This window comes from Bufo bufo, chromosome 7 (genome assembly GCF_905171765.1).
Source record: "Bufo bufo chromosome 7, aBufBuf1.1, whole genome shotgun sequence".
Lineage (NCBI taxonomy): Eukaryota > Metazoa > Chordata > Amphibia > Anura > Bufonidae > Bufo > Bufo bufo.
In genome coordinates this window covers 153837509-153860204 of record NC_053395.1, presented here as the reverse complement: position 1 = coordinate 153860204, position 22696 = coordinate 153837509, and the positions used below count along the sequence as shown (strand labels likewise).

Here is a 22696-nt window from a genome sequence, read left to right as displayed (position 1 = left end):
CAGCACCACAGCCCTGGAGAGCCTCATCTTGTGCAGCAGCCTCTCACAGCCTGAGACCTGTTGTATTCTCCTGCATTGCCCACAGTAGACCAGACTTGGACTCAACTTTTGCAGGTTCCCCCTCCTTATCCAGCCCTGCAGTTAATGGCATTGTCAAGGAAGAGCTATGCTTGACAAGTGGATGTCTTTTTGTCAGCGGAGATCAGGCTGTGGGGGCTGATCTGGACCAATTTCTGACTTCCCAACTCATTCCTGCTGCTCCTTTGTCCACCCATCTTCCATACACACAGCGCAGGCAGGCGTGCATGGATTAGTTGCTGGGAAGATGCCTGTTATGAAAGGTTTGCTGGCCCCCCAGAACACTTTCTTGGATACCATAGCTACTAGATTCGACGGAACCCGTAAGTGATCTTAAAATCTGGTAATAGAATGCAATGCATCCCTAATACATACCTCTATAGATCCCCATGTGGCTCACATAGTGCCTTGCTATGTATGGTGGAAGCTTGTGGAGCACTTTGGTCCTTGGAAACTGTAGGTGCCTGATCCTTATTTTAAACAAGCCAGGGAAGGATCAAAGGTAGACCCATGGATGTGAACCAGGCAGGGTTATGCTTTTACTCACTTGTGAACTGCTTACACCTTTCAGTTGCCTTTAGACTGAATGAATACTGTATGTCTCATGGTAACTTCCTTTACCTAGTATTATGTCCTCTCATCTCATTCTAGCAACTGTAGTGAGTTTTTTTTATCTCTTTGGTCTTTAGTAGAAACTCAATCCCCTCAAGTGCATGCAATATTTAAAATGAGTTATATGACTTGTTTAACCCATAGGGTGCCTACATGCAGAGGTTTCTAGAAGCATGTCTGAATGCAAGGTATGGCCATGGCAGTCAAACCAAGGAATGCAATGTCTACCGGTAGAATTGACTTAACCCAAGAGCTACTCTCTCTCTCTCTCTTTCACTTGCAACCATTGTATTCAATGTAGATTACCCTGTAATTAAATGAAATATGGAAATGGATAACAGATCTCTTGGGTGAAATGTATGCTTTTGAATGAAATGAAGCTGATTATGTCCTTATTTGATATGTTGTATCATAATTATTGTATTATGTTGCAAACACCACAGTTGGTTCTTAGCATGAACACAATCTTGATCAAATATGTCTCACCTCCTGCCCTGTTCTTTTGCCCTAAGGCTGGCAGCATGCCCACAATTTTTAGCTGCTTTGAAAAGTACAGCAGTGCACTCAGCCTTCTAAACTATTCAACTTCTATCTAAAACTGCTCTGGAGACTCCGCAACATCCAGCTGGTTAGGACACCTTCCCATCCGCGTTGGAGGCTCTGTTCAGGGCTTCCATCACAGATTCCATCAAAAAGAGCGGACAAAAAAGTCCTGCATGCAGGAAATGTTTTCTTCCGAAAAAGCGGACACCCAAACGGTAACCAAATGGACCCCCATTATAGCCTGAGGTATTTTTAGCTCCATGCCTGTCAGTTATGCGCATATCCGGCACTTCCGTTATTTTCGTTGTTCTGCTTCTCTAACGGAGAAGGACAATGGAAAAAAATAAAAACTAGCGTTGATGTGAACGTGCCCTTAGCAGTTTTCCAATGCAAATTTTGAAGCAATGATAGAAGCAAAGCTTAAAAATCTGATTAATGTGGATAATGTAATAGGAGCTAGATGAACCAGATAGTTTGTGATCCTACACTGCAAGGAGAGTGCACATTCTGTAGATAGCATCCTGTTATGTTCCATTTCAATTCCAAGTAATCCCTTTCTCACCCTCTTGGGTTTTGCTTTTAAGCTGTTAAATTCAGAATCAGGACCATGGACAGAGCAGACTCTCATTCCCATGGTGCTGATAGCAGTGCCTGCCTGAATGGACACACTGACTGGGGCTATGCAAGGCAGTAGGAAGGCTGATTTATTCCAACAAATGAGTAACCACAAGCCTTCGGAACAAACGCAGAGCTGCTTCACCCCTCATGTCCATGAAGCAGATTACATAAGGAAATAACCAACTTATCCTGAGATATCCTGAATGCACACAACTCCCTAGGAAGCTGAGCTGTATGAAAATTACATGGAAATCCAACTTGGTTTAGTTTATTCAGCAAAGATTTTCAAATAGGTTCTTGTGTGTTCTGTGTTTAAACAAATCACCCTGTGCTTTATTCTGAAAATGGAGAGCAGACCCATATACTAAGAGTTCCCCTGCCCAAAAGGTTGCAATCTAAACGTCTTGTAGATGGCACATTTGGTTTTCTTGAAATGTTATTATATACAGTGTGCTGGGCTGGACACATTTGTTTCCTCTCCGATTAATCCAAATGACTGGGAGATGATTGCCTGCAGAAATAGTCGAACAACGAAATGACAAACCTTGGTGATGTATTCATGTTTAAAGCCTCAACTTTAAATGAAACAGGGCCAGAAGGGAAAAAAATTATAATGCAAAAGAAGCTATGAATTGTGCAGAGAGGGATAGGTTGGGGGGAGGGGGGAACGTTGCGTTACTTAAAAAATATATTGATTTTTTTTGCCTGAGAAATAGGGCTCATAGACTCAGGAAACACATATTTGCTAATCCAAAGAAATGTAACAGGCCAAGGATGCAGTGAGAACAATTCGACAGCTGGAGGCAGTATTGAAAGGAAGTTTTTATTCTTCTTGGAGATGTAGTGCATCAACAGCTGAATTTTCGGTGAAGAACCAGGGACTTCTGGATGGCATTTGGAATTGAAAAGTTACAAAGCAGGACCCTTTTCATTCACCTAGTCACCTGTATTAGTCATTCAGTGGAAGATACTGACCGTAGCCATACAGATGTAGCAGGGTTAGCACTCAAGCTCTTAACTCAAATTTCTTAACTCATCACGTTATCTTGAGACAAAAGCCAGTGAAAAGCAATTAAAGGTGTTTGCTTAACGCATTTAGTTCAGATAACACGTCTCATAAATCATGAGTCATGTTAACTCTACTACACCTGTACGCTGCCATTCATAAAACAGAGCTGATAGTTTCATTTGTAAGACAGGACTAAACAGTGGACCAGGGCCGGCTCTAGGTGAAATGGGGCCTTGGGGCGAAAAACATTAAGCCCCCCCCCCCCCACATGACACTTGCTCTGACTTTAACATCCCCCCCATCACTACAGAAATACAGCGCCCCATACCTCTTACATCCAGTGACGTCTCCTTTGATGTAGATGTTCTCTGTCCTCGTCTTCTCCTTTCAGACCTTCAGACCAGACCACCATTTTGTCGCCATTTTCCGTCTCTGCAGTTTGACAACAACAAAAAAAATCTTAGTTTACTACTTTTCCATCATCCTCCCATCTTCTGGACAAATTATCCTACTAGCCCCAATACTGTGCCACTGTGCTCCCCAATACTATACTGCAGAAACAGATAATACTAGTACCACACAGAGCCCTCCATATAAAATACCTCTTCTTTGTGGCCTTAATAGAAGACCCCATAGTGCCCCATAATAATGTGCCAGTATCAAGTGCTTCTCTTCCACCTCCCATGTGCCAGTAACAACTGCCTCTCCATGCCCCCTTATGTGCCAGTAACAAGTGCCTCTCCATGCCTCCCATGTGCCAGTAACAAGTGCCAACCCCCCCATGTGCCAGTATCAAGTGCCAACCCCCCCATGTGCCAGTATCAAGTGCCAACCCCCCATGTGCCAGTATCAAGTGCCAACCCCCCATGTGCCAGTATCAAGTGCCAAACCCCCCCATGTGCCAATATCAAGTGCCAACCCCCCCCCCCCATGTGCCAGTATAAAGTGCCAAACCCCCCATGTGCCAGTATCAAGTACCAACCCCCCATGGGCCAGTATCAAGTGCCAAACCCCCCCATGTGCCAGTATAAAGTGCCAACCCCCCATGTGCCAGTATCAAGTGCCAAACTCCCCCATGTGCCAGTATCAAGTGCCAACCCCCCCATGTGCCAGTATCAAGTGACAAACCCCCCCATGTGCCAGTATCAAGTGCCAACCCCCCCATGTGCCAGTATCAAGTTCCAACCCCCCCCCCCCCACCCCCATGTGCCAGTATCAAGTGCCTCCCGCTCCCCCCATGTGGCAGTAACAGATAGTCCGGTATTAAAAAAAACTAAAAAACACTTATACTTACCTCCATCACACAGCGATGTCCCGCGCTGTACGGCTCAGTGATGACATCATCGCGCCGCCTGCACCGGCCTCTGATAGGCTGCCAGCAGCCTATCAGAGGAACAGGTAACGGGGACGCCTCTCCTTCCCCTGCCCCACAGCCATCTGTATCGCTGTCCTGAGGATGGCGATACAGATGACTATGGAGATGAGCGTTCATCTCCCTGTGACCTGCTGTTAGTTGCGGGCCGGCACCGGTGTCGGGTGGTGGGCTTGGGGGCCCGGGGGCAATTGCCCCCCTTGCCTATATGGAAGCGCCGACCCTGCAGTGGACTAGTTTATTTAGTATTTATAGACAGTAGAATATTTATTGACAAGATCTTATGTCTGTGTTTCAGCAGGTAATAAAAAGGGTGGTACATCCAGAATTTTACTAAGCATTAAAAGGGTTAAATATGTCTATCCTATTTCCATATTATGCAATGTCTGATTTGCCTCTGGAAAAGTGTTTGCATACAGCTCTTCCTTGTGATCAGAGGGTGAGGTAAAACAGCCCTTTAGTAATGCCAAGGTGAATAGAGGAGATGGTAGCAGCCTCTTGGGACAGAAATGCCGTCCCTAGAAGATATCATTAGTGTTTAGTAAATTATAGCAACATAAAGATGGATGGGTGTCAATAATGTAAAACCACTTTAATTACCTTCCAAACTTCACCGCACTAAATGCACATTGCATACTGGACACCCTCCACTTACTCGTAGGGGACATTGAATTAGCAGATTTGCTGCAGAAACGGGATTGTTATTTTCTTTGGTGGCAGGAACATGAAATTTTACAAACCTCAGATGAAATTTGTGCAATAAAATCTGCCCAGTGTGAATATGCCCTTACATTTCCAAACCATACTCCTTCTTAGCAAACAGGATGGCATTGAAGCAGAAAGTGCATTCCCCTGGAGGAGTATCAGTGTTCATTTGGCTTGTTTAAATGAGGCTAAGCAGTGGAAACAAGCAGAGTGCAGTATGGCATTGGCATGAAAAGATTAGTATAGTTTACAGCAGGCCTGTTGAAAGGACCCAATGAGATAAACCAGCTTTTGGTTCCCAAATTGTGTGCTAGGGTTTGCCTCATTTTTACATTGCTAAATATCAAAAAACGTAATGGTTCATTATGTTTAGTATTCCTTCCGCCTCAAGTCCCTTGGGCCCACCGGAGGAAATGCTTCTAGGGCACACCTTCTGTGTATATAGGAACTTAAGGAGGTTGTCTCAATTCAGCAAATTGCATTTATCATGTAGAGAAAGTTAATACAAGGCACTTACTAATGTATTGTGATTGTCCATATTGCTTCCTTTGCTGGCTGGATCTATTTTTCCATCACATGACACACTTCAATCTAGTTGTGCTTGCAAGATGGACATGGTGATTTTCCTTTAATGAACAGATTAGGGTACTTTCACACTAGCGGCAGGACGGATCCGACAGGCTGTTCACCCTGTCGGATCCGTCCTGCCGCTATTTCACCGTGCCGCCGGACCGCCGCTCCGTCCCCATTGACTATAATGGGGACGGGGGTGGAGCTCCGACGCAGCACGGCAGTTCACGGTGAGAGGCCGCCGGACTAAAAAGTCGGACATGCAGCACTTTTAGTCCGGCGGCCTTCCGCCGTGCACTGCCGTGCTGCGCCGGAGCTCCGCCCCGTCCCCATTATAGTCAATGGGGACGGAGCGGCGGCATGGCGAAATAGCGGCAGGATGGATCCATCGGATCCATCCTGCCGCCAGTGTGAAAATAGCCTTACAGAACACCCCTTCCAGTTTTATGTGAACTTTTTCTCAATTATATCATACTTTATTTTTTATCTCTATAGTAAGGAGCTTTTCCATCTCTATGTTGCGTTCTTAAATCAACCAAACACAAATCTTGGCATCGTCCTAAATTTTAGCTCTTGATAAAGGACAACTCACGTAAAAGTAAATACTCTTTCTTGATTGAAACCTCACAAAAATAACATATGTGTTTTGCATGAACTGACAACACAATGTATATTGTACCTAACGTACATATATAATAAGGTGCCATCTGTGCCTTGGTAATAAGGATCCTCTGTGCCACGTCTTTGTACAGCAGTCCCATTGTTTTCATGGTGATGTTATGTGTCTTGGTTACAAAATGATATATATTTATAAGCATCTATCAAATGTAACATCTCTCTATGTATATTACGCCGTTTCACAGCCACAATGTTGATTAATGATTATACGATTATTTTCATGTCCGTATTTAGCATGCATACAGTGCTTAAATCTCTGACAGGGATTATGTATACAGTTTATCATTTCTAGTCTTGTTCCTGGAGAATTCTGCATATGCCGTAAGCTGTTATCTTTTGTAATTCTCCAGTGAGTGGGTTTTCCCGAGATGTACAGGAAATGAAGGGGTTTACAAATCTGTTCTTCAGAAATCTAAGCCCAGAGTAAATACATATAGTCAGATTTGGGCATTATACAGTATTTCCACCAATAGCTCTTCTATGCTACTGCCAATTAGGTTTAGAGATTTTAGCTTGGCAGCACACCATGTAAGGTCTTCAGGGCATGGGTTATATAAGCCATCGCACTGTAGTGTATATTCCTACTGAAGTAGTTTCTTGTCCGCCTAGGCTGCAGGAGTGACAGTTTGCAATGTGACCTTTAAACCTTAGTCAGATAGAAGGCATCTGATATATTGAACCATGTTCCTTTATAACATCTCAGTTTGCCCCTAGAATGGAAATAAGATGTGTCTTTTTCCATAGATTTATCAAAATCAGGATTTTAGTTGGTGTCCATGCACCGCAGTGGAGATTAGAAAGAAGATATTTATTAAAAATGACTTTCCTAGGCTGTGCAACAAGTAGGGTGAGCTTGAGCGCGTCCTCTACTAGCAGCTCTGTTCATTTAGCACATCACAGTAGCAAGCCTTTAACTGATATGATTGTCAAAAATTAAGTCTTTGCAACCATAATAAGTAGGGGAGGACAGATGGCAAAATTAGACATGTTAATTAAATCCACCTAGTTTACTGAGGATTATGCAATATCGTGAGCTTTAATAAAGCCAGAAATACTCTCTGCTGCTGCCAGAACAATGGTTAAAGGCGGGCAGCATTTGACTAGTAAAAGCCACGTCTTAAGAAGACACAGTAACATCGGAGAGATATAGAAATGTCACTGCGCCTGGAAAGTGTCTTAATTTGCACCAGAATTTTTGGCGTACACGCTTGATACGCTCAGCTGCTGTAAATGAACTAGGACACAGCTCTCTAGGCAGGACTGCACTAGATGCAAACTTTTTAGTCAGCCTGAGAGTATGTATGTGATGTATGGATGGGCCAAAATATACTGGCTGTTGTGTGTATGGAGCTAAAACATACTAGCTCTGAGCGACTGTATGCCTGGATTGGCTGTAGGCATAGAGTTGCTACGTTAGGTCCTGACCATAGGCCATATATATATCTAAACTCTATATTTAGTGGTCTCAAATCCAACTACACCTCTATTTAGTTAGAGGTAGTGAGACTTAGTGTATTGAGAATTAGACTAGTGGGTATTTACCCGAAATTGCCCTTAGATACAGTCCACCAATTTATGGGTATACACACACTCTGTATCCGCTCACACTGATACTGGTGTCCGTGTCCCTGACTTGCATACCCTAGCAAATCTAGTTAGCAAGTCAGGCTCTAGCCTGGTCTTTCCAAACATACAGAGGGGTTATTTATTCTCCCCCCTTTGTGTGTTAAGTGAAGACTAGTTGCCTGATGGTCACAGACTGTGACATATGGGTTTCCCTATCCCATTTTTAAACAGATTCTAATAAAGGTTTTGTTTTTTATTTTTAAACGTTCATCAGGCTGTTATTTTTCAAATATTATAGGAACGTCTACCGATTTAATTCTCCCAAGTGTGTTATTCGTACACGCTTGATACCCCAACTATATCAAGTGTATGCACCTCAATTTTGTTTCATTTCCAACATGCTAAACATTAGTTTTTAAATAGAGTAATTTTCCCAATATTTTGGCTAACTCTCTTTTGTGCTTTGGTTTGGCACAGTTTTTGGTGCAATTTTAGACAAAAACGATACCAGTTCCAAGGTGGTCTAAAAAGCAGTGTACAGTTCCGATAATGTAAAGCTCTATGGATCATTGCAGGGGTGGACTACTGGACATAGAGCCTACAGGGAAATGTTCTGGTCGGCCAATGTCCAGGGGGCCACCTAAGCACCCCCCCTTCCCACGGCCACCAGTCCTGTAGATAGTGATCTGATGCGCCTATAATTAATTCATGCTAGTAGCATCTGGTACATATGCACCTGGGTGACAGAAGAACGTGCCTTCTTGCATTGAACTGTATTGCCTTTCTCAGGACAGTGAATGCAGCACTATGTATTTGGTTCTGCTGGAGCAATATTTTGTGCTGCACTATATTATTCCTTGCCCCAGCGACTTATTTTGGCCTTGCCTACTTATATTGGCCCAACGCTTTTTCAAATTAGAATAGCCTACAACATGGAGCCACTTTTAGGTTTCTTTTCCAGGGCCACCCCTGGCACATTGTGTCAAAAATAGGAATTTTTTGTGCTGCAACATGTTGCGTATTCTCTTCACCACAGATTTAGACACATTTAACAATTCTAATTGTAAATTTGGCGCAAACTTAAAATGGTGCAGGCACATAATTCTGGTGCAAACTATACCTATGTTAATAAATCTGCACCAACATTTTTTTATTTGGTTTTATATGTTCCTTCTTAGAGCAACTAGTGCATATATTGTAATGCAGCATGGCAAAGGAACAAGAAGGCATGGGGGGGGGGGGGGATTGAGTCAATGAAAAGCTTTTCCCTGTATGAAGGTGAAAAGAAGAAACTATTCACATATAATAAAAGCCGTAAATCTCCTGGGCCCCAATGCAAAATATGTAACAGGGCCTCCACTTTCTATGTGCCATTTATAATACTGGTGTCTTCATTTGGGACAGAGGCACGTTTGGGGCCCCCTTAGGCACTAGCACCTAAGGGCGACGGAGACCTCTGCAGCCCTTATGGCTACAACCATGCCTTTAATACCCAGAACCGGCCACACTTAGTTTGAGGGGATTATGAAATGTCATATAACATAAAAGATTCTTGCATCCCTTACATCCATATTCAGCAGATTTTTCCAGCACAAGACTGCCGAGCTTATGTAACAGTATTCAGCAGCTCCACATCAGCTCTACGCGAGCCCTTCTGGGGACACATAACGCTAAGAACGCTTTATTGGCTGAAGAGTTTGTATTACTTTTTTGAGCAAATTAGATAATCTAATGGGGTACTTAACATGGAGAGAAAAGAGCAAATTGATTTGGCATGAATTGGATTAATAACACTTATCAAAGAGGAAATTCTTCTACAACCAAATATGTTTAAAACAATTACATTTTATTTAAAATTGCATAATAAAATCTGTAAAAATAGCGGCAATACATACATACTAAGAAGTGTTTAGTCCTCAATATATAATACATAAGTATATTATAAAATAGTAACTAAAGAAAAAAGAGCAGCGCTTACCTGCATTCAGTCATCAAGAAGCACGGACACAGCCTGGACTTGGCTGATACAGCTTGCAAGGAAAAAATGGATGAAAGGTCCAGCTTCTAAAATGTAAACTTTTATTCCAAGCGGTCAAATTTCCATACACAGGGAAAACGGTACATGGTCTACGCGTTTCGGACCTAACGATTACGGTCCTTACTCATGACATGTCATATATGTGTGAGTCACTGATGACTACTGTTGAGTGAATCGAAGCAAAGTAGAATTCAATCCAAAGTTTAGGATAAATTTGATTCGCCATGAAGCCGAATTTCCTCACTCTTTGTGCTAACAAATAATTTTTTCTAAAATGGCCGGTAGAGTTGTCTTAGAAAGAAAAAACAAAAACAAAATAAATACTCACCTTATCCACTTGCTCTTGTAGAGGTAGTCCGCTCCTCTCTTAAGTTGAAAAGACCGTGACTGTGATGATGTCACTGTGCTGTTTCAGCATGATCACGCGGTGATGTCATTGCACTCAGCGCAGGTCCTTTGGCAGGTCTTTTCCACTCAAGAGAGGGGCGGACTACCTCTGCGCGAGCAAGTGGATGAGGTGAGTGCACTAGCGTAGGGATCAGCAACCTTTTGCACTCCAGCTGCTGTAAAACTACAACTCCCAGCATTCAAACATGCGCTGCTGATCTCACAACTCCCATATAAGTGAATGGAGCATTCTGGGAGTTGTAGTTTCAGAACATCTAGAGTGTCGGAGGTTGCTGATCCCTGCACTAGCGTATTACTGTTTAAGCGCCCGTTAAAAAATGCCCGTTGATTGATAGGTTGAATAGGGTTTTAACATTATAATTCATCATGAATTAAGTTATAACAAATTGAATTTCATGTCAAAATTTGGTGAAGCTGCGGAATTGAATTTTTCAAAACTCTGCTCATCTCTACTGATGACTATAAAACAACCCCAATGCGCCTGCTTTGTGGGAATATATAAATATATACACACATACAAAATATAAATATATATATATATATTTTTTTTTTTTAAATAACACCAAACCTGTTGCTCCTCATTTTGAATCGCTTGCTAAAAAGCCATTGTTTCTACCGATACCACTGTGTGTGTATAGACACCTGCAGGCATCTGCTCTCCAAAAGGGACAATTGTTTGAATGTTTTTTAATTTTAAAAATGATAAAAATAAATAGGACAGTGCAGTGTGTTTTTAAACAGTTTTATATTTTTTTTTTACTACCGTTTACCATCTATGACACTGGCTGACCTGTTACCTGTGCTCTTGGCAGCTAAAAGCATCTGTGTTGGTCCCATGTTCATATGTGCCCGCAGTGCTGAGAAAAATTATGTTTTAATATATGCAAATGATCATCTAGGAGCAACGGGGGCGTTGCCATTACACCTAGAGGCTCTGCTCTCTCTACAACTGCGACGCTCCTTGCACTTTGATTGCCAGGGCCAGGTGTGATGAGGTTGTTACTGCCTTTCCCTGTCAATTAGGGATGAGCGAATTGACTTCGAATGAAACATCTGTAGTCGATTCGCATAAAAATTTGTTTCAATACTGCATGGAGTGAGCGCTCCATACAGTATTAGAATGTATTGGCTCAGATGAGCCAGAGTTATTACTTTGCGAAGTCTCACGAGACTTCGGGTAATAACTTCATAAACTGATTTCTACAGTAAAAAACATTTCTTGAACTCGGGTTCGGTTCCAAGGTACCAGTTTTTTTTACAGTAGAAATCACCCATGGGACCAACACAGATGCCATCAGCTGCCAGGTCAGCCAGTTTTATAGGTGCAAATCTGCTGACAGATGCCCTTTAAAGTTAGCAAGTTGATGCTGTTTGAGAAAGCAGAATAGATAATAAGTCTTGTGTTGGTTTGTGACCATGGTGTAGAACAGGCATGCTCAACCTACGTCCCTCCAGCTGTTGTAAAACTACAACTCCCACTATGCCCTGTTGTAGCCTGATAGCTGTAGGTTGTTTGGGCATGATGGGAGTTGTAGTTTTGCAACAGCTGGAGGGCCGCAGGTTGAGCATGCCTGGTGTACACCAATAAATTTGCTCTGGAGACACAAAGTATAAATCTGAGCTTGGTGGCTACCTAGAAACACATGTCAAATAAGTAGATGTCACAGTTACAGCTTTCAAGAAATTTGGACATATGGCAATCAGGGACATCCATGGGTCTGTCTCCACAATGTAAGAAGGGAGAGAAAAAAATATATAATTTTTTAAATTGAGGTAAAGGTATATATTAAGGGTACATGCCTGAAATATATAGAGTGTGACGGGCGCCAGAGGGTGGGTAGAACAACAAGTGGATAAAAATAGGATAAGGAATATTTGAGGGAATGCTGCCTAGTGGTCAGAGTATAGCATGGCTAACCCTCAGGAATCAATGGATAAATGGTTTAGAATGAATAATGGAGGCTCAAATAAGAGGGCACCCCAGGACACCACAAATAACCCCAAAAAATGTAAACCACTATAATGGCGCCATTCATGTGTCGGAATGAATCCAGTGAGAAGAGAATAAATACAGTAAGGAGAAATAAGGTAGTATTAAAATCTCATACATCCATTTGACAATTCTGGATAAGAATACTGTATAAAAAGTATAGGTAGAATTCACTGGGGGGGTGTCTGTTGGATAAAGATCAAGACACCTTCAGACAGAGCCCCCCTGGCCGGGTTCGCTTGTAGAATGGTAGAAATGACGTCAGCGTCTGGTCAATTTTAATTTATTCAAATAACTCACGGGGGTCTGAGGTAAAGCCCCCTTCTTTCAGGAGTGATACAAATCCAGTGTATACACATGTACATACAACACCAGCCATTTATATCATTCAATATATTCAATAAAAAGCAAAAAAAAAGCGGGAATCCAAAACCGGAAGAGACGCCATGCGAGGTGTCACTTCCGGTTGTGTGCGTTCCACCTTGGAACGCATGCTTATACTAACTAAATAAATATATAATTAATTGCAGGAGGGAGGGGTGGATATCTAAAGTCCTGGCTGACTGACAAAGTCCAATTTTATATGTAGGTGCAGTGGGAGGGTGCGTGTAGGAATCGGCACTGGACGGGATGCCACTTCCTGTCTTATGCGTTCCACTGTGGAGCGCAAGGAGGCGCAACGTCACTTCTGGATCACGTGCATGTGGAACGCACAGAGCCTGGCTAAGGAAGTGAAGATGGATTTAGACATGCGCTCCACAGTGGAGCGCAGCGATATTATGCCATTTCTATATGTTTGATTAGATGTATTAATTATATAAAGAAACTAAATATAGTAAAATAAGGTATTACCCTGTTTGTTTTAGGGGGAAATATCCTTTGGAATGAAATTCTATTGTAATGAGATCATAAGGGATTATCAATCATATAGGAATTAATTACCGCAAATTAATATATTATACATAAAAAGATATAAAAAAAATATAAAATTCATATATTAAAAAAAGGGTATTCGTAAAGCATATATACTGTATATGGTATAAAAATATATGAATAAATATAAATGCCTAGTAATAAAAACATATGAATACACAGAAAAAAACTAATAAAAAAATACATACATATAAAGAAATAAATCAATAAATAGATGAATAAAAATATATCCAATCAAGGTAAAATGGTGTGTAAAAATACATAAAAGGAAAAATATTTAAATGAAAGAGCCTACAAAAACACCCAAAGGAAATGAGTCAATAGTTGGTATATTCTAGTGACTCATTTAGACCAAATGGTGTCAAGGTATTTAAACGGAATATCCAGAACATTTGTCTCCACAAACAAGACTTGTAATGTATTTTAACAAAGTCTTATCTCAGATGTCGGAAACAGAAATAGCTGGCGGTTGTACAGTAATCTTCATTAATGAATGTCACTATAACTTGAAACTGAAGCGGAGCCTGTTAGAGGTAGCCCAAGAAAGTTGGAGTCCTCAATTATCTTTACCTCACCGATTGAATAACAGCCTGGCACAGTTCTCTGTAGGTTTATTCTATACCTGTTGAGTGTCACCAGCACCTGTGGCACTGCTTCACACATACTGTACATTTGTTTAGTCTGTGATTTATGGAGCCTGTTAAGTATCTCAGGCTACTGTCATCACAGATGTACAGACAGATTGAGCTGACACCATTGTGACGAGGACTGCAGCAATTATATACAGGCCCGTGACGCACTGCTTTCCAGCAGAAATCACACTGACTTCTAATGCTGAACATTAAGATTTGTGCAACAAGATGATTACAGCGAGCTGGACAATTATGTATTAATTGCTGTCGTCTATTGGGCTACAGTACATGTCCTTCAAACAATATTTGAAGGTACAAGGAGTAATAATGTTTACCAAATGTGACACAGTGAGAGGTTTTGTCTGGGAAAACAGGTATTTTCCAACCAGCATGTGCTGCTGGGCTGATTTACAGCCAGGTGAGGTCAAATACCAGACCGGATTTTAAGTGCCTGTCTGGGTTTTGGCAGCACCTGGCTATGCTTAAATAGGCAGCTGAGCTCAGAAGCGAGGTTTCTGTGTTGGGACCTGGGAGCCTTGTGTCTGGATGAAGGCTTGTTACCTGTTTGGTGTGAAAACAGGTTGGTGTTGCTATCAGCAAGGACTCTTTTGCTGCATTGCTGCATTGTGTGAATTACCACCAACACCGCTGTCACCACCAGACATCTGAGAAGCTCTGACAGACGTCCTTCAGAACCTCCTCCTTGAGGTTCCTTTTGTTTTGTTTTCATTTTCTCATCTCGTTAGCCTCTCTCAGCTGTCATGTAGTTGCACTGATTGCATCCCTTTAAATCCCTTCCCATACTGCATCACTTTGCGGTTTATACAACTTCCTGGAGTATATGCATGCTGGATGCTACTACTGAGTCTTCTACAGATAAGTTTTGTTTATTCATTTGTATTTTCCTGTTTGCTGGATCCCAGGAGACCCTGACTCCCTCCGTATCAAGTGTAGGGAGCCGGTGGTCGTGTCCCCTCACTATTATAGGGTGTTCAGGGGTTATTCAGGTACGAGGATATGCGATCTTCTACCATTGAGAATTTTGCATAGGCTGAGCAGTTTAGGGAGAGAGCCAGGTCTGTTGCAGGGCTATCCCTGTGGTTCCTTAGTTTTGGATCCAGTCAGCCGGATCTTCCTTTTGTGTCTTCTAGTTTGCTGTACACCTTCCGTGACAACCGCAAGGTGACTTTTTATTTGAATATGACTGCTTGTTTTGTCACTTGCCTAAATTGTGAATAATACACTGAACCGTTTGATCCAAAGAACTTGTTGTTGCCTCTGTACTACGTCGGCTAATCCTGTCTACCAGAGCGAGTCCCCACAATTGGTGGAGGATGCAGGCAAGACCAAATTTTGGGTTTCTGCATTTTTCAGGCAAGGTTGTATGTCGTACATTAAGCCATCTGTATTACAACCAGTCGCCCACAACTAAATGTCCAAGAGACAAACCTGCAGCAACGCAAGGCTAATAAGCAGCAGGAGACTAACCAGTTGCTGCTACAACACGTGATGGCTTTGCAGACAGCAGGAGCAACCCCGAGCGTCCACGATGCCCGGAAAGCAGTCCATGCCGCGATTCCTAAGATGACCCCAGCAGACGACATCGAAACCTACCTGGTGATGTACGAGAAAGTGGCCATCAGGGAAAAGCTACCCCGTGACCAGTGGGCTGAGGTCGTCGCTCCATTCCTGGCGCCCGATTCCCAGCGGGTGTATTTTGACTTGCCGGACAATCAAGCGGCCAACTACCAAAAATTAAAGGGTGAGATTTTGGCAAGACTGGGGGTGAATGTGTTGGTCCAGGCCCAGCGAGTACATCAGCGGGGGTTTAAGCCGGCTGAGCCTGCGAGGACCCAGTATTATGACTTTCTCCATCTCTTGCAAAAGTGGCTACAGCCTGATGTGCTGAGTCCCCTTGCTATGCTGGATAGACTATTAGCTGATATGTTCTGGAGGGCTTTGCCATACCCTCTCCAGCACTGGATCGGTGTCTCCTGGCAATGCCCTTGAGATGGTGGACCTGGTGGAAAGCTATGAAGCTACCACAAATCTAAAGGAGGATTCTGTTGGGAGGGGGATCGACAAACCCCGGAAATCTCCACCCCAGGCCCGGACATTTGAGCCGATAAAACCTTCCTGGGATGTTCCCACAGTGGACATAGCTCCGATAGTCTGCTGGCGGTGTCAGGAGCCTGGCCATGTAAGGGCTGACTGTCCCTATCGGGTTGAGCCTATGGACACTAACTGTGGCTACCGTCCATCGCTATATGCCAGGAGGCTGTGTGAAACAGGTACCCCAGAGTCTCTAGATCACTTGTGCCAGGTGGAAGTGGGAGACACTCCGGCGGAGGCTCTGCTGGACTCAGGGAGTCTGGTGACCCTAGTAAGGGCTACCCTGGTGCGGTCCACTGAGTATACTGTCCGGAAAGTCGGAGTGATGTTCATCCACGGAGACTTAAAAAAGACTACCCCACCGCACTGGTGTCTCTAACCACGGTGGCCAGTAGATGGAGCCATGAGGTGGCTGTCACCAGAAATCTACATTATTAATTCATAATAGGGAGAGACCTCCCGGGCTTCCCGTCACTGTGGCCTGCTATGAGAGTGACTGAAACCCATGAGACAGGGGTAACCCTGGCAGATTGGCCCAGCTCAGGGGGAGACCAGAACCCTAGGAACCTGAGACCGAAGGGCCAGCGGTAGGTGGAAGATGGGGGGACAAGTGTGATGGTGGAAGACGTGGAGGACTTGCCGCCGGGTCCTAAATTGGCAGACCTCAATGTCTCTGTGTATAATTTTGGTACCGCCCAACGTCAAGACCCAAGCCTATCCCACGCCTGGAAAAATGTGTTAATAGTAGATGGTGAACCACAACAACCTGGGGCAGAGTCAGTTTTTCCCCGTTTTGTGGTTCATCAAGATATGTTGTATCGGGTAAACCAAATATTGGGTGAGCCTATTGAACAGTTGGTGGTCCCCAAGGCTTATTGCAAGCTTGTGTTAGATCTAGCCCACCAACACGTTCTCAGGGGTCACCTGGGGCTGCAAAAAAAATCAGGATCATATTCTACAGCGGTTTTACAGGCCCAGCATATTCAAAGAAGTTGAAGAGTTTTGTAAGTCTTGCCCGACCTGCCAGATAACTAGCCCCCAGCCACATTTCCGTAGTCCCCTAGCACCTCTCCTGATTATCAAAGTACCATTTGACTGAATAGCTATGGACCTCATAGGCCCAGTACCGAAGTCGGACAGAGTGCATCAACACATCTTAGTCATTCTAGACTACGCCACTCGGTACCCCGAGGCGGTGCCTCTGCGACATACCTCGGCCAAACTCATAGCTAAGGAGTTAATGGAGATGTTTTTCAGAGTAGGACTACCTAAAGAGGCTCTGACCGACCAAGGGACCCCTTTTATGTCCAAGGTGATGAGGGAACTCTGTAAGTTGCTGCACATAAAACAACTACGGACGTCCATTTACCATCTGCAAACGGACGGTCTGGTAGAACGATTTAACCAAACATTAAAAAAATATATGTTAAAAAGGTAGTGTCTAAAGATGGGAAGGACTTGTTCCTCCCTCTGCCCTATGTCATGTTCGCAGTGCGAGAGGTACCCCAGGCCTCTACTGGGTTCTCGCCCTTCGTACTGCTATATGGCTAAAGAGGCATGGGAACAACAACCCACTCAACCAAAAAATTGTTATTGAGTACATTAATCAGATCCAAGATCGTATAGAGACAGTGTTAGGGAGCATATGGAGGCAGCTCTGCGAGCCCAGAGTCGGGTCTATAATCGGCAGGCTTGGGTCCGGATCTTTAACCCGGGTGATCGGGTTTTGGTTCTGGTGCCGACCGTGGACAGTAAGTTCCCGGCTAGGCGGCAGGGGCCCTACGAGGTACTTGAGAAAATTGGAGATGTAAACTACAAGGTACACCAGCCAGGGCGGCGAAAGCGGAGCAGGTTTACCATGTGAACTTACTCAAACCGTGAAAAGATAGGGAAACCTATACAGAAGACTACGAAAAACAGAAAGTCAGTCCTGTGTCCCAACACGGACAATTACTTGCGCTGCTGCTGGTCCCGGAATAGTGTGGTAGGTCGCTCACACTTGTTTAGATAAATCACAGGGTTTTGGAACCGCGCTGCTAGAGACTGTCTCCCGGTCAACAGTGGATAGCAAGAGGGTATAAGCCCCTCTCCTCGACACCCACAGGGTCCGCTCCTGACCTCCTCCTCTGCAGGGATAAAAGGAGATAGGCAGGATAGTGAAGCACCCTCTTGCAATCTTTTTTAAAACGGTTTTATTCTACTCACAAAGGTCGGTAGACAAAAGGCATAAAATATATAAATCAGTCGTCACGTTCCTGCCCGACCCGGGTTTCGCTGCCTTGCTTCTTCAGGGGCGATAACTGCGCATGCTTGCAGTCAAGCCTTTTAAATAGCCCAGCTGGTCTCATTACACAGGCCGGTGTGGTTCCGGACAATATCCCAAAATTCCAGGAACAACATTTACAAATCATACATAATAAAATCACAAACAGTGATCCTCTAATACAATCACATCTAAAACATTAAAATACAGTTGAGAGAGAATTTTCTCTCCCTATTACCAATTCATCTATATATATATATACCCTTTCGGGTTACCGCCATTACATATATTCAATGCATATCTTCAGCGTCCTAACAGAAATCACTAATCCACATCATACCATCTATAATCCTAAATCATATCAGATTAAATTGCAATATCGAAGATAATAACACCGTCCCCTGGGCTCCGCCCACTCCTGGGACGTTGTACCTGTATTTTCTACCCACTCTCGGAGTGACATTCGGTGTAATCTACCCACTCCTGTAGCGTCAATCAGGAGTTCTCAACCCTGCCTCCACCCCTGACGTCCACGTCACGGGACACCATTGTCCAATGAAACAGTCAGACCAAACTGACATCACTCAAAGGTCCTTAAGAGGCCAGGTAGAGAACAGCCGATCGACACCACCGGTGAGAAACTTCATAATATGTATGATTAAAGTTCAGCCCAATATTACCAATATCATCCCCTTGGGTCCGCCCACTCTTGGGACGTTGTTCTCTTAATCACCACTAACTCCTGGAGCGTCACTAATGTATTCTTCACTCACTCCCGAGGTGTCAATCAGGTGTTCTCGACCCCGCCTCCACCCGATGTCCACGTCACGAGACACTCTTATCCAATGGAACCGTCAGGCCAAAATGATGTCACTCAAGGTCCTAAAGAGGCCAGGTAGAGACCAGCCGATCGACTCCAACGGTGAGAACACTTTATAATATACACGGTTTTAGATCAAATTCAATGTTCAGTCCATTGGGTTGTAGGGTCCCTAGCTGGTAGATCCACTCTACCTTTTTTTTGTTAATCTGTGCCAGCGAGTTCCCTCCACACCAGTGCGGCTTAACCGTTTCCACGCCAGCAAATTTTAAACCCTGCGGATTTTTTCCATGCATCAGTTTAAAATGTGCTGATACACTGTGGGTCATCAGGCCTTTCTTGATGTTCCGTAGATGTTCTTGTACCCTAACCTTCAGTTTCCTGACTGTCCTACCCACGTACTGGAGCCCACAAGGGCACTCCAGTACGTATATGATGCCCTCATTTTCGCATGAGCAATTGTTTCTTATGCGAAATTCAGCCCCATTTTTTTTAGATACTATGTGGTTAATGTTTCTCTGTTGCTCTCTTGAATTCCGATTCTTACAACCCGCACAAAATCCGCACCAGGTGAATTTTTCTCCTTCTTTTTTCACCTTTATATTCACAGGGGGAATGGCGCTATGTACAAGTTTTTCTCTAATACTAGCCGCTTTTTTGAAAATAAAAGAGGGATTCGCCGGTATTATTTTTCCTATTATTGGGTCTTTTTTTAATACTCCCCAATTCTTTTTCACCATTTTCTTGACATTATAGGACATGGAGCAAAACTTGGTCACAAATGAAAACCTATAATCCCTATCCACCTTTTCCACTTTTCCTTTTAGATCTTCCTTTCTTCCCCCTTTCTCTATCTCCACATTCTGTATGCACACGTCTAGATTAGCCTCATCATACCCTCTTTCCACAAATCTGTTAACACCCCACATTGTGTTCTATAATCACTTACTTCCGTACAATTACGGGCCATCCTCTTGAACTGACCTTTCGGTATGTTCCTGAGCCACGGGCCATAATGACAGCTCTTCATATCAATGTAGGAATTAACATCTGTTTCTTTAAAGTAAGAACTTGTTAAAAAACGGCCGTCTTCCATCCGGATACACAAATCCAAAAAATTGACACTGGTGTTACTGATCTCCCCCACAAATCATAGGTTCCAATCATTAATGTTCAGCTGAGAGATAAAGGACTCGAGTCCCTCTTTCCCTCCTTCCCACACTAGGAGACAATCGTCAATATACCTCCTCCAGAAGGTCAATTTGCCCCCTGGGGTGTCTACTCCTAGTGTGGGAAGGATGGAATTCTCCTCCCAAGCCCCCATAAAAATATTAGCAAAGCTTGTGTATCCGGATGGAAGACGGCCGTTTTTTAACAAGTTCTTACTTTAAAGAAACAGATGTTAATTCCTACATTGATATGAAGAGCTGTCATTACGGCCCGTGGCTCAGGAACATACCGAAAGGTCAGTTCAAGAGGATGGCCCGTAATTGTACTGAAGTAAGTGATTATAGAACACAATGTGGGGTGTTAAAAAACAGATTTGTGGAAAGAGGGTATGATGAGGCTAATCTAGACGTGTGCATACAGAATGTGGAGATAGAGAAAGGGGGAAGAAAGGAAGATCTTAAAGGAAAAGTGGAAAAGGTGGATAGGGATTATAGGTTTTCATTTGTGACCAAGTTTTGCTCCATGTCCCATAATGTCAAGAAAATGGTGAATAAGAATTGGGGAGTATTAAAAAACGACCCAATAATAGGAAAAATAATACCGGCGAATCCCTCTTTTATTTTCAAAAAAGCGGCTAGTATTAGAGAAAAACTTGTATATAGCGCCATTCCCCCTGTGAATATAAAGGTGAAAAAAGAAGGAGAAAAATTCACCTGGTGCGGATTTTGTGCGGGTTGTAAGAATCGGAATTCAAGAGAGCGACAGAGAAACATTAACCACATAGTAATCTAAAAAAATGGGGCTGAATTTCGCATAAGAAACAATTGCTCATGCGAAAATGAGGGCATCATATACGTACTGGAGTGCCCTTGTGGGCTCCAGTACGTGGGCAGGACAGTCAGGAAACTGAAGGTTAGGGTACAAGAACATCTACGGAACATCAAGAAAGGCCTGATGACCCACAGTGTATCAGCACATTTTAAACTGATGCATGGAAAAAATCCGCAGGGTTTAAAATTTGCTGGCGTGGAAACGGTTAAGCCGCACTGGCGTGGAGGGAACTCGCTGGCACAGATTAACAAAAAAGAGGTAGAGTGGATCTACCAGCTAGGGACCCTACAACCCAATGGACTGAACATTGAATTTGATCTAAAACCGTGTATATTATAAAGTGTTCTCACCGTTGGAGTCGATCGGCTGGTCTCTACCTGGCCTCTTTAGGACCTTGAGTGACATCATTTTGGCCTGACGGTTCCATTGGATAAGAGTGTCTCGTGACGTGGACGTCGGGTGGAGGCGGGGTCGAGAACACCTGATTGACACCTCGGGAGTGAGTGAAGAATACATTAGTGACGCTCCAGGAGTTAGTGGTGTTAGCGCAATTCATGCGCTTCTCCTTCTTCTTTGTGTGGTGCCAAATCAATTAGAAGAATAAGTATGTGCATGCCATACAGCTTTATAATGAGACCAGACAAACTAGGTGGTTTCATGAAAGCATCTTCTCATCTTCCTTGAGCCCTGGTGGAAGAGGCAGGCGAGAGAGCCTTTTATTCACAGTACATTCACTTAAATAGCAGACATGACATCACAAAAGGGGTGTTCCTTAAGAAGAGACTATTGGCTCCTTAACCTGATAGGAGTGGTTTCAGAATCCCCTCTTCCCCCTCCCTCATTGACCTTCTCATACATATGGTTTGCAGCCATCTAGTGGACAGAAATGTGTACTACAGAATATTCTCATTATATATTCATAAAATCATAAATCCTTCTCTCACAGTGGTGATTAAGGGAACAACGTCCCAAGAGTGGGCGGACCCCAGGGGATGATATTGGTAATATTGGGCTGAACTTTAATCATACATATTATGAAGTTTCTCACCGGTGGTGTCGATCGGCTGTTCTCTACCTGGCCTCTTAAGGACCTTTGAGAGATGTCAGTTTGGTCTGACTGTTTCATTGGACAATGGTGTCCCGTGACGTGGACGTCAGGGGTGGAGGCGGGGTTGAGAACTCCTGATTGACGCTACAGGAGTGGGTAGATTACACCGTATGTCACTCCGAGAGTGGGTAGAGAATACAGGTACAACGTCCCAGGAGTGGGCGGAGCCCAGGGGACGGTGTTATTATCTTCAATATTGCAATTTAATCTGATATGATTTAGGATTATAGATGGTATGATGTGGATTAGTGATTTCTGTTAGGACGCTGAAGATATGCATTGAATATATGTAATGGCGGTAACCCGAAAGGGTATATATGTATAGATGAATTGGTAATAGGGAGAGAAAATTCTCTCTCAACTGTATTTTAATGTTTTAGATGTGATTGTATTAGAGGATCACTGTTTGTGATTTTATTATGTATGATTTGTAAATGTTGTTCCTGGAATTTTGGGATATTGTCCGGAACCACACCGGCCTGTGTAATGAGACCAGCTGGGCTATTTAAAAGGCTTGACTGCAAGCATGCGCAGTTATCGCCCCTGAAGAAGCAAGGCAGCGAAACCCGGGTCGGGCAGGAACGTGACGACTGATTTATATATTTTATGCCTTTTGTCTACCGACCTTTGTGAGTAGAAT

The 22696-nt window shown here is 43.5% G+C and overlaps 1 protein-coding gene across 1 annotated transcript in view; it reads left to right on the top strand.

Moving 5' to 3' along the window:
• The first annotated feature begins 325 nt into the window (after nt 1-325).
• The window catches only part of LOC121008056 (potassium voltage-gated channel subfamily H member 8-like), a 777955-nt gene continuing 755584 nt past the window's right edge, over nt 326-22696 (top strand). The window contains exon 1 of the mRNA XM_040440333.1: nt 326-401. Within this exon, the coding sequence (XP_040296267.1) occupies nt 326-401 (76 nt within the window). The remainder of the gene's footprint in view (nt 402-22696) is intronic.